At 40.7% G+C, this 19,298-nt stretch overlaps 1 protein-coding gene across 1 annotated transcript in view; it reads left to right on the top strand.

Annotated features, from left to right (window-relative positions):
* The window catches only part of atad2b (ATPase family AAA domain containing 2B), a 200,965-nt gene that overhangs the window by 76,298 nt on the left and 105,369 nt on the right, over positions 1-19,298 (top strand). Inside the window, exons 2-4 of the mRNA XM_063036823.1 lie at positions 3,552-3,718; positions 5,183-5,232; positions 10,102-10,255. Coding sequence (XP_062892893.1) covers positions 3,552-3,718; positions 5,183-5,232; positions 10,102-10,255 — 371 coding nt within the window. The remainder of the gene's footprint in view (positions 1-3,551; positions 3,719-5,182; positions 5,233-10,101; positions 10,256-19,298) is intronic.

Here is a 19,298-nt window from a genome sequence, read left to right as displayed (position 1 = left end):
TTTGTCATGCAAGATTTCCCCTTAAGGAAACCATGCAAACTTTGGCCTGCTTTATCATATGCCTCCGAATATCCCGAAAGTTCAGCCTTAATAATGGACTCCAGTATTTTCCCAACTATTGAAGTCAGGCTGACTGGCATATAACTTCCTTTCTTCTGCCACCCTCCCTTCTTAAAGAGCAGAGTGACATTTGAAATTCAAAGTAATTGGTGAAACGAATTTCTTTTTAAAAGATTTGTCATTTTGATTGCAGGTGGAAATTACTTTGTATCCCATAAGTCAATTCTTGGATTATCTCTCCTCTTGGTGACTCTTGATTTTCTTAAATTTTTTTTTTGCCTGTGTTGTAGCAATTGCATTATTGGTTGGGGTAATCCTTATCATTTTGGTTAGTACTATGACAAAGAAAGAATGAATAATAAATCTATGCTGTGTGTTGTTCAAAAACATTGGCATTTGTTCCTTTCTCATAACCTAGCAGACCATACAATTATCATGACACAGGAGGAGTTCATTTGACTTTCTGATTCTATCCGGCTCTTTACACAGTAATGTAGTATCATTTCTCAGTACCTTTTCCCAGCATTTTCCCCATGACCATGCAAATTATTTTTTCTGAAAGTCTGTCCTGTTCCATTTTGAAAGCCCTAATTGACTGTTTTCACTATCCTTCAAAGCAGTTCCAATTCTTAATCAGTCTGCAGAAAAATACTTTATGATACACATGGTAAACAATTATGAAGGAATATCCTGCAATAACAACTGTAGATGTAAAGATAGACTGTGCAACAAAAGGATGTGGGTACTAGTTTGACTGTGAGTCTTTCTGTTGAAACAAATCACTTTGCAAGGAAGTGTGATGTGATTTAAAAAAAAGTTATCTCCAGAAACATAATATCTGAAAACTTTGGTCAGTTTATGTTTCGACAAACATTAAAACAACATCAGATTGTTAGTTCAAGCTATAAATGCATGAAGATTGCTTAAGAAACAACAGATACAAAGACTACTTTTTTTTCTCTATTTACACCTATTTTAGAAGCCATTATTTAAGAGTACTATTTAGGAATACAGTGAATTCTGGTTAATTGGGATAGATCAGGACCAGTATATTTTGGCCCAATTAAGCAGCTGTTCCAATTAGCTGAAGTTTCATGCAAATAGTTTAAAAGGTATGGAAAAAGTCAAACTAGGTAACAAATTAGGTATTTAAATGAAATAAAGAACAAATTAGAACCTACCAATACTACAATAGCACAAAAAACTGTATTATTTAGAAACATAGAAACATAGAAAATAGGTGCAGGAGTAGGCCATTCGGCCCTTCGAGCCTGCACCGCCATTTATTATGATCATGGCTGATCATCCAACTCAGAACCCAGCCTTCCCTCCATACCCCCTGACCCCTGTAGCCACAAGGGCCATATCTAACTCCCTCTTAAACATAGCCAATGAACTGGCCTCAACGGTTTGCTGTGGCAGAGAATTCCACAGATTCACCACTCTCTGTGTGAAGAAGTTTTTCCTAATCTCGGTCCTAAAAGGCTTCCCCTCTATCCTCAAACTGTGACCCCTCGTTCTGGACCTCCCCAACATCGGGAACAATCTTCCCGCATCTAGCCTGTCCAATCCCTTTAGGATCTTATACGTTTCAATCAGATCCCCCCTCAATCTTCTAAATTCCAACGAGTACAAGCCCAGTTCATCCAGTCTTTCTTCATATGAAAGACCTGCCATCCCAGAAATCAATCTGGTGAACCTTCTTTGTACTCCCTCTATGGCAAAGATGTCTTTCCTCAGATTAGGGGACCAAAACTGCACACAATACTCCAGGTGTGGTCTCACCAAGGCCTTGTACAACTGCAGTAGTACCTCCCTGCTCCTGTACTCGAATCCTCTCGCTATAAATGCCAGCATACCGTTCGCCTTTTTCACCGCTGCTGTACCTGCATGCCCACTTCCAATGACTGGTGTATAATGACACCCAGGTCTCGTTGCACCTCCCCTTTTCCTAATCGGCCACCATTCAGATAATAATCTGTTTTCCTATTTTTGCCACAAAAGTGGATAACTTCACATTTATCCACATTAAATTGCATCTGCCATGAGTTTGCCCACTCACCCAACCTATCCAAGTCACCCTGCATCCTCTTAGCATCCTCCTCACAGCTAACACTGCCACCCAGCTTCGTGTCATCCGCAAACTTGGAGATGCTGCATTTAATTCCCTCATCCAAGTCATTAATATATATTGTAAACAACTGGGGTCCCAGCACTGAGCCTTTCCTAATGTTTATCGATGGAGGAATTCATCCAGTGTATGCTACTGTTTTTTTTCATTGATTGTAAATAAACAAAATCAGCCAAGACACCTGGTGCAGATAACGGACTGCTTTTATATAATGCTTTTGATGATTGCATCCTCTAAATCTTCATTTTCATTGTAACATTCAAGATGATTGTTGATACCTTCAAATTCTTTGCAGTTCCTAACTTGTTGGAATAGTGAAACCCTTTCATTTTTACTTCTGGCCATTTCTGATATCTCCAAGCTTGAATGCTTGAAACTGCTATGTGCAAAACAGTTCTTAATTGTCCTACTGCTTATTTCTCACTAATTATCAGTGCCAAAAATCACTGATATTTGAACACAAACATCACAGCAGACGTTATTTAAAAACTGTTTGCTTTAAGTACCGTGTGGTGACTACTGGCCACACAACTGCATATGACTGACGCAGTTAGACGCAGTTCGGCAGCAGTCTTCTCTATTTAAATGAAGGGAATCAGGACAATTTTCTCGATCAGTTTTTGTTCTTTAAGAGAGGTGTCCTAAACAAACAGCCCCTATTAATCGATAGCCCAGTTAACCATTGAGGGCATTGGTGTCTACTTATACATAGTCAGCAGTTATTAATGAACCTTGCAGAGGGGAAGAGTTAATTCCTCAATTGGATGTCCTTTCATCAGAACTGCAATCAGAAAAGTTTATACCTCAGACTTTTAGAAAAGGGAGAGGAGACAAACAAAGGGGAATTAATATCTGAATGGTAAAGGCCCAATTTCTGTATGTGATCAACAGTTATTTGGAATATATTCTGTTCTTGTAATAATCTATCTATTATTGAATTTCTACGAATTTTCTTTTGAACATTTCTTTGATGTACTCGATCATCTAAAGTACATATTATAGTTGCCCAGTAATTTCATTTGATATTCCATTCAGTACTGATTTTATATCTTGGTTTTTGATTCTCACATAATTTTATCTTAACAGCAAATTATTTTGTACTTTCAGTTGACAATTGCTAGACAATAAAATTGGAAAGCAAATTTTAGCCATAACAAAAGCATTATTACTGATGAGTTCGGATTTGAGATGATGTTAGCTTGAAGTGTTTGTTTGCACTGGAAGCATTTTTATTCAATGCTATTTGATTTGAATATGTTGGCTGGGAGAGAGAAAATCTTTGTTCAAGTTGTATAAGATTTGTTTTTAAATGTGTTGCCACCCTTATTATACAACATAAAATGTATATCTTTTATTACAGCAGGATCCTGGTAATGATGAAACTAGTTTGAGTGATTGTCAGGCAGAACCACCTGCAAAGCTTAGGCGAAGGAATGCAGATCCAGTTTCTAGTGATATTTCAACTGAACATAGTCCCCATAACAGTGGACCAGCAGAAGAATGGTGTGGCTCAACAAGGCAATCCAGGTCAGCTGCATTAGCTCTACTTTTTGTGTGAAAGCATTGGGTGACAAAGCTTATTTTGGTACATTATTATATTTACTATCATCTTATAACTTTGTGGATGTGCTTGGAAAATACCCTTTAACTTCGAATTTTCAAGTTTGGCTGGGGAAGTGACTGTTTGGTGCATAGGTATTAATCTGTATCCAATTTTGATGAAATACAGTACTTTTCATTTCTAGCCCAACCTGCAACTTCTTTCTCACTGTAAAATTATCTTTTAAATTGTTTTCTACCACTGTCACAGTGAATCAAAATTTCAAGTTTTTAATACCTCCTGCATTTTTATAATAATGAATTGCACAATAACTATATAATACTTCAAATTTTATGGAAGCATCCAAACCAGGGTTAACATTTTACTTCACAAATATTTTTGCTTTAATATACTCAGCAATATTAATAAATAACTACACATCTACTTTCTTTTACAAACCTGAATCAGGCACTCCACTAACTTGCTCACATGATTTCATTTAAAAATAAACACAGCTGTATACACTTGTCAGCACTTTGTCCCAGTTATAACCATAGCAACTGCTGCTGAGTTTTCTGTGATGCTGGTATGGCAAAGTAATTGTATTTCCACGGTATGGCTGATGTGATATTTTTCCAAAATAAAGGACATTGTTATAAGGGTTCATAGAGCCTGATTGTGATTTCTTCTACTTCATTATGTGTACATAACTAGTTACCATTTACTACTATAAACATCTGTGGACAACCACTGTGCATCTGCTATCACATGCTTCATTGATTTAAACAGATTTGGGTTCAAATTCCACTCCAAAGATACCAGTACTCCATGGAGGGAATGCAGTGTTTGTTCTGGAGATGCAGCCTTTTAGCTGATAAATCAAGTTCTTTCCCACTCATTTAACTGGATGTAAAAGATTGCAAAACTGTATTTTGAAGAGCAGCAAGGGAGTTATCTCTTCTCTCAGTCAATGTGCTAAAACATGATCTAGTTATGATTGTATGAAGTTTGTGATTAACATGATTATTGTGTTTTGAACATTCCAATAGTGTTTTCACTCAAGACGTATATATTCCTCTTTGGGTTATCCTGAGATTGTAAGAGGCACTATACAAAAGTTCTTATTTCAACAGTGCTACATTCAATTGCCAATTATTGGAAAATATGCTTCAGCTTAATGCCAGAATCGGTTGAAGAACTGAAGGTGGCAGGAGTAGAGGAAATTAACCTCTGGTAGAAAGTATATGGGTGAAAAAAATCACCAAAAATATCACTGCTTCTATTATCCTACAATTATTTGAGTTTTAAATGAGCACAGCAGTAATAAAACTTCAATGTAATAGATATACAGTAATTTAATTATTTTACAAAATCAAGTTGATATCAAATTTAGCTGAAATCATAATTTCATACCATTGTAATAGTTTTTGTTTAAACTTTTTTTTGGCCAGGTTAACAACTCGTGCTGGTGCTTCAATGCAAAATGGGCATAGTAGTTTGGGTAAGTTTGCTTAATACAAAGAAATTCGATAAAACGTTTCGAATTTACGTTGCGCCCTTTGCAGAGGAAGAAGAGGAAGTCAGCAAAAACTAATTTCCCGCAAAGTTTAAATGTACCTTTTGAAGGAGATGTACAGGTGTCCCCCACTATCCGAAGGTAGAGCATTCCTATGAAACGGTTCGTAAGCCGGAATGTCATAAAGTGAATAAGCAATTATCATTTATTAATATGGGAAAAATTTTTGAGTGTTCCCAGACCCAAAAAAAACCTACAAAATCAAGCCAAACAACACATAAAACCTAAAATAACAGTAACATATAGTAAAGCAGGAATGTTATGATAAATACGCAGCCTATGTTGTATCGTGGATGAAATCACCGGAGAGACAGAGTTACTGGTAGATACAAAGCAGCTTCTTTATTCAACACAACAAGGTACAGCAGGCATCATACAGACGGAGATGCTTTCGGTGGAAAGGTCTGCTAGCCCAATGTGGGCTCGATATTTATATGCTAAACACAAAGGCAATCGCTATTTAAAAAGTTATAGACAATGCATAGACAATGCTTCCTTTTGAAGCTACGTACAAACATCACACCTTCTGACTTCATCCTTTCCTTCCGACACCAACATGTCTGTGTTGGTATTCACAGCCTTTTAGGAATGCAAGTTAAATCCACAATACATTTATTTGGCTTTTTACGTGCTAACATAGAAGACAATTATATTTATAAAGTATAGATAATACTGTCTTTGAAACTACAGCATCTGGTCAAACTACGGCGCCAGAAACATCTGGTATTCACACCTTTTTAGGAAGCACATTGTTGGGAACTCAATCCACAGTACTTTGTCAAATAGAAGTCTGGTGGTCAAAGTCATTTAAGTGTAAACGAATCATCTACCCGAAAAAGACTCACTCTAACAGTCTATATAAAGTAGAAATACTTTTCCGCAGCACTGACTAACACAGCGAAAATCTCATGGCAGCACTCTCGGCCGAAGTGCTCTTGGCAGAAACACGGCGCAAGCGCTCTTGGCAGAAACACTCTCTCCAGTAACCTTTAAGCTATGAAGCTGCCAAATCATACCAAATAACACATAATAATACACAGCCTATATAAAGTAGAAATAATGTATGTACAGTGTAGTTTCACTTACCAGAATCGGGAAGACTCCAATAAATTGCAATTTCATTACAGTTAAACACTTGCTTATACGAATTACCACCTTCTGTAATTATTTGGGAACTTTTCGGCAGCTTCAGTATCAGCCGAAGCACCCTTTCCGGTAAACGTTAAACTATGAAGCTGCTTTTGCCTCAGAAACCGATCAAACCACTCACGACTACCTTTAAATTCCACTTTTGCAACACTTTTATCACCATCGTCCAGTGCTTTCTGTTTCAGCTTATTAAAAAGACTGACTGATTTCTCCTTAAGTATAAGAAAATTTAACGGAACACCACACTTTGTACACCCATCAATCCACTCAAGCAATAGACTTTCCATTTTATCCATTATTGGATGCCGACTAAGAGAGACCACTTTGCTATGAGCAGAACCAGCAGTAACATAGGCAGCTTTCAAAATTCTTTCTCTCTGCGTATAAACAGTGTGAATGGTGGACGCAGGCAAGTTCAATGTGCGGACAATGTCCTTACTTCGTTCACCACGATCAAAATGCTTAATTATGTCTAGCTTTATGCTAAGTGTAACACCCTTATGAGCTCTTTTAGGTTTTTCCGATACCTTAGAACTCATCTTGCTAACGGATGCACAAAATAAATCGAGATAAAGCACGTGTTAAAGCACTGGCGGCTAGAATGCAGTTCTCCAGGGTTCTGAAAGGGGTAGCTGAAGAGATTGTGGAGGCATTTGTAGAAATCTTTCAACAATCACTAACATTAGAAATGGTTACAGAGAAGTGGAAAATCACAAATTCACTCCACTATTTAAGACTGAAGGAAGGGTAAAGACAGGAAGTTATAGGGCGGTTAGCCTGACTGCAGTGGTTGGTAAAATTTTGGAGTCTACTAATAAGATTGAAGTTTTGCGGTTACTTGTAGGCACATGACAAAATAGGCTGAAGGCAGCATGGTTTCTTTAAATCATTTGGGGAATTCTTTGAGGAAATAACAGGCAGGATAGACAAAGGAGAGTTTTTGGATTTTGTGTTTACTTGAATTTTCAGAAGGCCCTTGTACAGGTGCTACACATGTGGCTGCTAAGCAAGACAAGAAGCTATGGTATTACTGTCAAGGAAAGAATATTGGCTGACTGGCAGGAAGCAAAGAGGCGGAATAAAGGGGGCCTATTCTGGGTTGGGTGCTTATGGATGAGTGGTATTCCACAGGGGACAGTGTTGGTTCCACTACTTTTCACATTATTTATTAATGATCTGGATGATGGAATTGTTGGCTTTGTGTCCAAGTTTGCAGATGATAGAAATACAGGTGCAGGGGCAGATTGTGTTAAGGAAGCAGAAGGTCTGCAGGAGGATTTGGACAGATTAGGAGAATAGATAAAGAACTGGCAGATGGAATACATTGTATGGAAGCGTATAGTCGTCAGCTAGGGTGAAGGAAAAGAAGTTACCCCTTATTTTCTAAATGGAGAGCAAGTTCAGCAATCAGAAGTGCAAAGGGGCTTGAAAGTCTCTAAAGAGCACATTGCAGTTTGAGTCCGTAGCAAGGAAGGCAATTGCAATGTTGGTGTTCAGTTCAAGAGGCTTTTTAAGTCATTGACCAGACCACATTGAGGGTACCGTGAGCAGATTTGAGCCCCATATCTAAAAAGGATGTGCTGGCATTGGAGAGCGTATAGTGGAAGTTCACAAGAATGATCCTGGGAATGAAAGAGTCAACATATGAGGAGCGTTTGATGGCTCTGGGCCTGTACTTGCTGGAATTGATAAGAATGAGGCAGCATCTCATTCAAACCTAGCAAATATTGAGAGTGGACGTGGAGAGGATGTTTCCAATAAAGGGAGAGTCTAGGGCCAGTGGAACAACCTCAGAATAGAAAAATGTCCCTTTAGAACAGAACTGGCAAGGAATTATTTTAGCCAGGGGGTCATGTATCTGAGAAATTAATTGCCACAGATAGGTGTGAAGGCCAAGGCATTGGGTGTGTTTAAAGTGGAGGTTGCTAAGTTCTTGATTAGTCAGGGAATCAAGGGTTACAGAGAGGAAGCAGGAGAGTGGGGTTGAGAGAAGTAATAAATCCGCCATGATAGAATGATGGAGCAGGCTTGTTGGGCTGAATGGCCTAATTCTGCTTTAATGTTTTATGGTTTTGAGGTCTGTTGGACCCATATCTAAGAAAGGATGTACAGGTGTTGGAAAAGTCCCAGAGGAGGATTATAAGAATGATCCTGGCGATGAAAGGGTTAATCTTTGAGGACAATTTGATGGCTCTGGGCTTGTGTTTGCTGGAGTTTAGAAGGATTGAGGGGGATTTCATTGAAACCTCCTGAATATTGAATGGCCTGGATAGAATGGACATGGAGACAATGACCCAGAGGGCAGCATCTCAGAATAAAAGGATGTTCCTTTCGAACAGAAATGAGGTGGAATTTCTTCAGCTAGATCGTGGTGAATCTGTGCAATTTATTCCCACAGACAGCTGTGAAGGCTAAGTCATTAGGTATATTTAAAGCGGAGTTTGATTAGTCAGAGCATCAGAGGTTGCAGGTGGCTGGAGGGAGGATGGAATTGAGAGGGATGAATAAAGTAGTCATGATTAAATGGCAGAGTAGAATCAGATAGCTAAAAGGCCCAATTCTGCTCCCACGTCTTATGGTCTTTGGTGTCTAAATGGGCAATGCCTTCATTTTAAGCTGTGATCTTCAGTTTTTAACTTTAATCAGGAATCATTCTCTGCCCTATTACCTAGTCCACACCCCTCAGGACCTTGAATGTTTCAATTAATTCTCCTTTCACTCTACTAAACTTCAGCAGAGGCAATTCTTGCCCGTCCATACTTTCTTCATAAGACAAACTTACTCATTCTAGGTTTTTGGCAGGTAAGTCTTCTCTGAAATCTATCCTCTGAATAAGGATGCCATGACTGTACAGCAGTGGAAAAGTGAAAATATTTTTCACCAAAAGGCTACAATCTCAAGATTTTTGGTGGTAATTTAAATTGTCCAATTAACCTACCAATCTGCATTAGTTTAGGATGTGAAGGAAACAGAGTTGACAGACTAAACCCACATAGTCACAAATTGCATGCGCAGGCTGCATGCAGTTGGCACTGGAAGTCAGGACTGAACCTGGGTCACTGGTACTTTGTTGCAGTAGTTCCACTAGTTCTTTCTTTCAGATGTGAATAGATTTATTTGTCATGAAAGTTTTGTAGATTCCACATTTCTCACAAAATCACAAGAGATAAGATTCAGGTTACTCGAATTTCTTTTAAGCAGAAGTTTAGCTAATGTGGTGTGGTTATTGCGATGATGTGGATCATCAAGCACTGCTGGCCCATAAAAGTTTGCAACAATAATTGACCTTTTAAATTTTGTTTAGATTTGAGCGGCAGTCTTAAAGGTAACTCAACTTAAAAGAACAACACTGCAGATTGCAATCTGCCCATACACACTTATCACAAAATATTTGTGTCTATGAGGCCCCCTTACTCTGAAATTTTCTTTTGAAATGTCTGTAATCTCATTTCAACTGTGATCATGTCTGAATGTTAATTCCCTTATTTGAAAGACATGTGGTTTTAGAAAGAAGTTGAGCTTAAATCCATAGCTGTTTGGGTGAAACTGAACCAAGTTAATTTTGCATAGTAAAATTTATAAACTGCCATAAATATATAAATCAAAATGTTAAAATTGTTGATAATCTACTGTTATCCTAAAAAGTTCTCAGAAATCCTGGAAGTCGACGTGAATCCCAGGAGGATGGGAGTCATTCTCACATGAATGGTGATTCAGAAGTTAGAAGAAGTGGTCGTGCAAGGAGAAACAAATTTGAAACCCTCAACCAAAGCCTTCTGTTTGATCAACTAGTAAACAGGTAAATACATTTTGGTGTTTCATATAAAGTCAAACACAGAAATTGCAGGACAGATCACCTCAACCAGTTCCTGCTGTACCTTGCCTTATTGATATTGATGTCAATGGAGATTTTCAATTCCTTGCGAAATATCCTGTTTAAAATATAGTGGATTAAGAGTGTGTTTAAAACTGTGTCTTGCTGCATCCCTAAATCTATTCTGATTGCTAATTTCGTCACTAATATTTATATCAAGTATAAACCATTGGCTTTAAACTGATGATTTGTATAAGTAATTCCATTGCAATTACTACTAAAAGCTTAATTTCTTTGTCTTTTTGGCCATTGCAAATTTGTTTGGAATCTTCTGTAGAATGTCAGTTTACTATTGAAGTAATAATATTGCTTTTACTTGCATTTTAGATCATATAATTTGTTTTATTACATTGGGTATTGGCATTTTTACTTCATTTAGTCTGTGTTCCAATTCTCATTATGTCCTGTTTATTCTTTGTTAGCATTGGCGCGCAGTTCCAAAGCATCTTAGTTTTAAAGTTCTAATTCTTGCTTTCAGTTTACTCCATGTTCCATGGCTCCCTAACTCTGGAATTTTCTTGAAATGTCTGCTTATTCTAATTTTTGATCATTTCTGAATCATAATTCCATCAAAGTTGGTATCTAATTTTATAATCAAAGTGCATGTGTCACTATATACAACCCTGAGATTCATTTTCTTGCAAGCATATGCAATAAATCTATAATAGAATAACAATCATAATAGAATTAATGAAAGACTGCACCAACTTGGGCATTCAACCAATGTGCAAATTACAACAAACTGTGCAAATATGGAAGAAAATAATAATAAATAAGCAATACATATTGAGAATGTGGATGAAGAATCCTTGAAAGCGAATCCATAGGTTGTGAGAACATTTCAATGATGGGGCAAGTGAAGTTGAGTAAGATTATTCCCTTTGGTTCAAGAGCCTGATGGTTGAGGGGTAATAACTGTTTCCTGAACCTGGTGGTGTGAGTCCTGAGGTTCCTGTACTACCTTCCTGATGGCAGCAGCAAGAAGAAAGCATGACCTGGGTGGTGAGGGTTCCTGATGATGGATGCTGCTTTCTTGTAACAGTGTTTCATGTAGATGTACTTAATGGTGGTGTGGACTTTACCTGTGATAGACTGAGGTGTACAGGTTTGCCCCGCCATCCAAAGGTAGAGCGTACCTATGAAATGGTTCGTAAGCCGAAATGTCGTAAAGTGAAGAAGCAATTACCATTTATTTATATAGGAAAATTTTGTGAGCGTTCGCAGACCCGAAAATAACCTACCAAATCATGCCAAATAACACACAAATCCTAAAATAACAGTAACATATAGTAAAAGCAGGAATGATATGATAAATACGCAGCCTATATAAAGTAGAAATACTTCTCTACAACGATTGCCTGCACAGATCTCCGTAGCAAAAAAATCTCAGGCAAGCGCTCTTGGCAGAAAACGCAAGCGCTGTTGGCATAAACGTGCTGTCCAGTAACCTTTAAACTATGAAGCTGCCAAATCTACCAAATAACACGTAAAAATACACAGCTTATATAAAGTAGAAATAATGTATGTACAGTGTAGTATTACTTACCGGAATTGGGAAAACAGCGCCGAGCACACTAATGATGCTGTGTTAGGCTGAGTCGTCGCAGGCTGGGTGGTGCAGTGGCCCCCACCCTCCAGGCCGCTGACCCGATACTTTGCCACGAAGAATGCAGCGTTAGCCGTGAGGCACACATCACATCTTCAAGAAAAAAGCGGAAATAAGCATGCTAATTAATTAGGTGCTGCCCGGCACGTAAATGTCGGCGCAGATCAGAGGTGATTGCCAATTGCATCGTCTCTGATCTGGGCCGACAATTACGTGCTAGGCGACACCTAATTAATTAGCATGTTTATTTCGGCTTTTTTCTTAAAGATGTGCTGTGTGCCTCCCGGCTACCGCTGCATTCTCCGCGAATCGGTATCTGTCCGCGGCCTGGGGGTTGGGGTGGTGGGACACTGGGGTGTCATCTCACCGGCTGTTTCCATTAGGGCAGGCAGCTCATCTTCTCCTATGGCTGCCTCCCTCGATGTCGAAGGTCGAGGTTCGTCGTCTGCTGTGGCTGATGTGGAAGGCTTGCTTGACTGCTGAGCCTCGTGCATTTTTCTATCATTCAGTTCTTTGAAAGCACTCAAACTATCCCGCAAATATCCCCTAAACCTACGTACCCTTTCAAAATTAAAGTCGTACTTTATCATTGCAGTGAAAATCCCACGCAGTTGCTTCACTTCCTGCATTCGGTTTCGATTGTTATCCTTTCCTCTTCCAATTGCGTCAGCTCTTCATCTATCAGTTCTTGGTCATGGGATGCCAAAACCTCTTCAACATCATATTCGTCAACTTCCACAAGCCAAACTCACTTTGTCCTTGCTTCGTTCACCACAATCAAAACGTTTAATTATGTCTAGTTTTACGCTAAGTGTAACACCCTTACTCTTTCAGGCTTTTCCGACACCTTAGAACTCATCTTGCTAACGGCTGCTCAATGCAACGTGTTAAAGCAATGCCGTTCCGAATCCGGGGGAGAGCAGCTGCTTGGGGTGCGCACTGCCTTTTATTGCGCGCTGATTTTTTATCGCACGCTGCCTTTCTTCGTAACAGCGAAGACACCTTCTGAAAGCGAAAACAGGGTACTCATGTAGGTCTTTCGTAACAGTGAGGTTTCGCAAAGCGAACATTCGAAAAATGGGGGACAGCTGCATCCACTAATTTTTGTAAAATTTTCCATTCAAGGGCATTGATGTTTTCATTCCAGGCTCTGATGCAATCAGTCAATATACTCTGTACCACTCATTGAGGGAAATTAGTCAAAGTTTTAGATGTCATGCTGAATCTTCGCAAACAGCTAAGGAAGTATAGGTTGTGCGGTGCTTTCTTTGTAATTGTGTTTACGTGCTGAGTCCAGGACAGTTCCTCCAAAATGATAATACTGAGGAATTTGAAATTGCTGACCCACTGCACTTCCAATCCCCTGGTGAGGACTGGCTCAATGACCTCTGGTTTCCTCTTCCTGAGGTTAGTAATTGGTTCCTTGGTCTTGTTGACATTGAGTAAGAGGTGGTTGTTGTGGCATCACTCAGTAAGATTTTCAATCTCCTTCCTATTAGGAGCACCTTTGATTTGGCGTATGGCAGTGCTGTCATTGAATTGGCATTGGAGTTGTGCTTAGCAAAACACCATCATAAGTGTAAATCAAGTAGAGCAGGGGGCTTAGCACACAGCCTTGTGGTTAACCTGCGCTGATGGAGATTGTGCAGGAGATGTTGTTGCTAGACAAAACTGACTGGGGTCCGTTGTTGCTAGACAAAACTGACTGGGGTCTACTAAGGAGCTGGTGGTAGACCTGAGAAGAGCTAAGGTACTGGTGACCCCTGTTTCCATCCAGGGGGTCAGTGTGGACATGGTGGAGGATTACAAATACCTGGGGATACGAATTGACAATAAACTGGACTGCTCAAAGAACACTGAGGCTGTCTACAAGAAGGGTCAGAGCCGTCTCTACTTCCTGAGGAGACTGAGGTCCTTTAACATCTGCCGGACGATGCTGAGGATGTTCTACGAGTCTGTGGTGGCCAGTGCTATCATGTTTGCTGTTGTGTGCTGGGGCAGCAGGCTGAGGGTAGCAGACACCAACAGAATCAACAAACTCATTCGTAAGGCCAGTGATGTTGTGGGGATGGAACTGGACTCTCTGACGGTGGTGTCTGAAAAGAGGATGCTGTCCAAGTTGCATGCCATCTGGGTCAATGTCTCCCATCCACTACATAATATACTGGGTGGGCACAGGAGTACATTCAGCCAGAGACTCATTCCTCCTAGATGCAGCACAGAGCGTCATAGGATGTCATTCCTGTCTGTGGCCATCAAACTTTACAACTCCTCCCTTGGAGGGTCAGACACCCTGTGCCGATAGGCTGGTTCTGGACTTATTTCATAATTTACTGGTATAATTTACATATTAGTATTTAACTATTTATGGTTCTACGACTATTATTTATGGTGCAACTGTAACGAAAACCAGTTTCCCCCTGGGATCAATAAAGTATGACTATGACTATGTAAGGAAATTGAGGATCCAGTTGCAGAAGGAGGTACTGAGGCCAAGGACTTGAAGCTTATTGATTAGTTTTGAGAGGATGATGGTATTGAATGGCAAGCTGTAGTTGACAAAGAGTGCGTTTTTGCTGTCTAGATGTTCCAGGGTTGTGTGAAGAGCCATTGGGATGGCATCTGTTGTGGACCTGTTGCTCTGGTTGGCAAATTGGAGCGGATCCGAGTCGTTTCTCAGACAGAAGCTGATGTGTTTCATCACCAGCCTCTCAAAGTACTTCATCATTGTGGATTTAAGTGCTACTGCACAATAACCCTTGAGGCTGGTTACCATGTTCTTCTAGGGCATCAGTACAAGTGGTCTGCTTGAAGCAGGTCGTGCCTCAGACTGCCAAAGTGAGAGGTTAAAGATCTCAGTGAACACTCCAGCCAGTTGATCAGCACAGTCTTTAGTACATAGCCAGTTACTCCATCTCAGCTAGATGCTTTTTGTGAATTCACCCTCCTGAATCCTGCTCGCTCATCGGCCTCAGAGACTGAAATCACAGGATCTTCAGAGGCTGTGGGAACTCATGGTAATTCCTCCATGTTTTGACAGCCAATGTGAGCATAGGAGGCATTGAACTCATCTGGAAGCAAAGGCATCTCTTATGTTACTTGATTTTATTTTATAAGAGGTAGCTACAACTGTCAATTATCCTTTAGTCTGGAATGCCCACTTTGCCCATGAGATGGCATTCCGGAGATCATAGGTGGACCTCTTGTTACTTTCTTGGTCACCAGACGTGAATCCCTCATTCAACACATTTGACTACAACTATTTTAATAAAGTTTGTGACAACCATGGTGTGTTGATTCAGATCCACGTATGAGTCCTTGAACAGGGCCCAGAACACTGACTTGAAGCAATTCCGTTGTCACTCTGCTGCTTTCTGTGACACCTCTTATTTGTTCTAATTTCTGGAGCTGTGCTCTTTAACCTCTACCTGTATGAGGACAGCCAAGTGATCAGACATTTGGGGTCTAGGCATAGAATAGTAGGTATTCCTGATCTTGATATAACAGTAGTCTAGTGTGTTGGGACCTCTGGTGCCACAGGTTATATGCTGATAGTAGTTGGGCAGGGTTTTCTCCAAACAAGCCTGGGTGAAGTCTCTGACTATGATTTGAAATTTGTCGGGATAGACTGTTTCTTGTTTGGAGATGCCATCAGGCAGTGTCTCCAGTGCCGTTGGTGGTATGTAAACTGTGATCAGGATTATGGAGGAGAACTCCCAAGGTAAATAGAACAGATGGCATTTGACTGTCAAGGTTGGAGGAACATGATCTCGACTAAACTGCCATATAAGAGCATGACTGAGAGTTTATCAGGAAACACATACTTCCACTTTGTGCATAGATACAGCTGAACGAGACAACATACCCCTAGGGCCAAGGTGCAAAACATTCAAGATAGCAAGCAACATAATTCAAAATAGGTGCAAAGAAGCATATTCACTTGGGGGTGGGGACGTTTATATAGTCTCAGACCAAGAGCGACAATGTCCGGCAGTCGATAGTACAGTCTGTCATTCCACCGCTCGCAAGCACGGATGCCTCGCTGCAATGCTTTTGCATCTACTCACTTGGTCTGCAGCAGCAGGCAAGCCTGAGGCTTGAGGCCTTGCTCCAACCGAGGCTACACAGCTCCCAGGTTGTTTATCTCTTCACCAGACAAGGGTAACAAGCCTGCTGCAACTTACATTATCATGTTGTCCAACAGAGTCTTGCAATTGCAAGTGAAATGTCCAAAACAATCTCCCAAGGTTATACTTCACCAACTTTGATGCTTCTGAAACACTGTCTGCAGCCAGGTCAGCTCTTCCATACGCAAACCAACTCCTCCAACACATCAGCGCGCTCCTCCGACACCCCAAATGGCCCCTTCAACATCAGTCCAGCTACTTTGATCAATGAGCAGCTCACTTATGGAGTAGCCCTGCAGTAGCCGAAATTCTTGGAGTAGAAATATCTTTGGATTATAAAAAAACAAATTTTACAAATAAAAAGAGCGCCTTTGGTTGGCCCTCGAGCCACTGCATTTGCACATGCCATCATCTTACTGGAAGTCATCTTCGGGTCCGATCGCCATATCTGGTGTGTCTGGAGTAAGCCATGTCGTGATCACACTAGATTTCCCTGTGATACAGCAATCTTGGTCCTCAACTTTGTTTCCCAATGACTACATGCTTACAAGCAAGATGCTGGGAAGAGGGGTCTCATTCCTCTGTGTTTCATCCTGGCTTGAAAACTTCCCCCCCACCTTGCTTCTGGCCATGACGATAAATCTTCGCTGCTTAAAGGTGCTGTATCTGCTTGCTTGAGAGCCAAGTCTGCTGAGTCCTTCAGAAGATTGTGAAACCTGTTGTTTATTATCAGAAGAACTTGTGACCTCAGAAGTAAAGCTTAAATCCATAGTTGTTTGACAGAGGTGAAACTAAAGCTAACCAAATTTGGATGGTAAAAATCGTTCTAGAATTGAAAAACAGATTCTCAGGGAAATGTACAGCAGAAATGTGAAGGTTGTTTAGTGAGCATTTCATGAGGTTCTGGATAGATTTGCTCCAGTGAGTTAAGGAAAGCAGGAACTTAGGAGAGCTAGAAGGGGACATGAGAATGCCTTGGTGAGTAGGATGAAAGAATACCCCAAAGCATTCTATAAAAACATGAAGAGCAGGAGGAAGGCAGGAATAAAGGGGGAAAAGGTTACCATATGAGGAACGTCTGGCAGCTCTTGGACTGTAATCCCTGGAGTTCAGGAAAATGAGGGGGGATCTCTTAGAAACATTCCAGATGGTCTGCATCCCAGAGTGCTTTAAGGAAGTAGTCCAAGAAATAGTGGATGCATTAGTGATAATTTTTCAAAACTCTTTAGATTCTGGACTAGTTCCTGAGGATTGGAGGGTGGCTAATATAACCCCACTTTTTAAAAAATGGAGGGAGAGAGAAACCGGGGAATTATAGACCGGTTAGCCTAACATCAGTGGTGGGGAAAATTCTAGAGTCAGTTATCAAAGATGTGATAACAGCACATTTGGAAAGCGGTGAAATCATCGGACAAAGTCAGCATGGATTTGTGAAAGGAAAATCATGTCTGACGAATCTCATAGAATTTTTTGAGGATGTAACTAGCAGAGTGGATAGGGGAGAACCAGTGGATGTGGTATATTTGGATTTTCAAAAGCCTTTTGACAAGGTCCCACACAGGACATTAGTGTGCAAACTTAAAGCACACGGTATTGGGGGTAAGGTGTTGATGTGGATAGGGAATTGGTTAGCAGACAGGAAGCAAAGAGTGGGAATAAACGGGACCTTTTCAGAATGGCAGGCAGTGACTAGTGGGGTACCGCAAGGCTCAGTGTTGGGACCCCAGTTGTTTATAATATATATTAATGACTTAGATGAGGGAATTTAAATGCAATATCTCCAAGTTTGTGGATGACACAAAGCTGGGTGGCAGTGTTAGCTATGAGGAGGATGCTAAGAGGATGCAGAGTGACTTGGATAGGTTGGGTGAGTGGGCAAATTCATGGCAGATGCAATTTAATGTGGATAAATGTGAAGTTATCCACTTTGGTAGCAAAAATAGGAAAACAGATTATTATCTGAATGGTGGCCGATTAGGAAAAGGGGAGGTGCAACGAGACCTGGGTGTTATTATACACCAGTCATTTAAAATGGGCATGCAGGTACAGCAGGCGGTGAAAAAGGCGAATGGTATGCTGGCATTTATAGCAAGAGGATTCGAGTACAGGAGCAGGGAGGTACTACTGCAGTTATACAAGGCCTTGGTGAGACCACACCTGGAGTATTGTGTGCAGTTTTGGTCCCCTAATCTGAGGAAAGACATCCTTGCCATAGAGGGAGTACAAAGAAGGTTCACCAGATTGATTCCTGGGATGGCAGGACTTTCAGATGATGAAAGACTGGATTGATTAGGCTTATACTCGTTGGAATTTAGAAGATTGAGGGGGGATCTTATTGAAACATAAAATCCTAAAGGGATTGGACAGGCTAGATGCAGGAAGATCGCTCCCGATGTTGAGGAAGTCCAGAATGAGGGGTCACAGTTTAAAGATAAAGGGGAAGCCTTTTAGGACCAAGATTAGGAAAAACTTCTTCACAGAGAGTGGTGAGTCTGTGGAATTCTCTGCCACAGGAAACAGTTGAGGCCAGTTCATTGGCTATATTTAAGAGGGAGTTAGATATGGCCCTTGTGGCTAAAGGGATCAGGGGGTATGGCGAGAAGGCAGGTACAGGGTTCTGAGTTGGATGATCAGCCATGATCATACTGAATGGCGGTGCAGGCTCGAAGGGCCGAATGGCCTACTCCTGCACCTATTTTCTGTATTTTTTTCCTATCTATTTAAGACAGAGATAGATAGGCTCTTGATTAGCCAGGGCATCAAAGGGTATGGGGTGAAAGCAGGGGAGTGGGGGTGACTGGAAGAATTGGATCAGCCCATGATTGAATGGCAGAGCAGACTCGATGGGCCAAATGGCCTACTTCTCCCATTTCTTATGGTCTTAAACAAGTGCCTGGAGGTGGAGAGGTAGGGGAGGTCATTTGCTTCGGTTTTCACCAGGGAGATGAATGTGAGGTCAGTGTAGAGTAGGCTAATGTGTTGGACAGTGTTGAGGTTAAGAGATGGTTGAAGCTTCTGAAAACATTATAAAGTAGATAGGCCGCAGGGCCAGATGGGATATACCTCAAGTTACCATGGGAAGCAAGGCACTGGTGGATTGGAGAATGTCAGGAATTGTTTTGTTGTTCGAAAATGGTACTATGGACAGTCCTGGAAACTATAGACTAATGAAGCTGATGTCAGTGGTGGGTGAACTGTTGGAGAGCACTCTTGGGAATTGTATTTATGGGCATTT

This window comes from Mobula hypostoma, chromosome 2 (assembly GCF_963921235.1).
Source record: "Mobula hypostoma chromosome 2, sMobHyp1.1, whole genome shotgun sequence".
Lineage (NCBI taxonomy): Eukaryota > Metazoa > Chordata > Chondrichthyes > Myliobatiformes > Myliobatidae > Mobula > Mobula hypostoma.
Note: the sequence above shows the minus strand (reverse complement) of the source record. Positions and strands in the feature narration are given on the sequence as shown.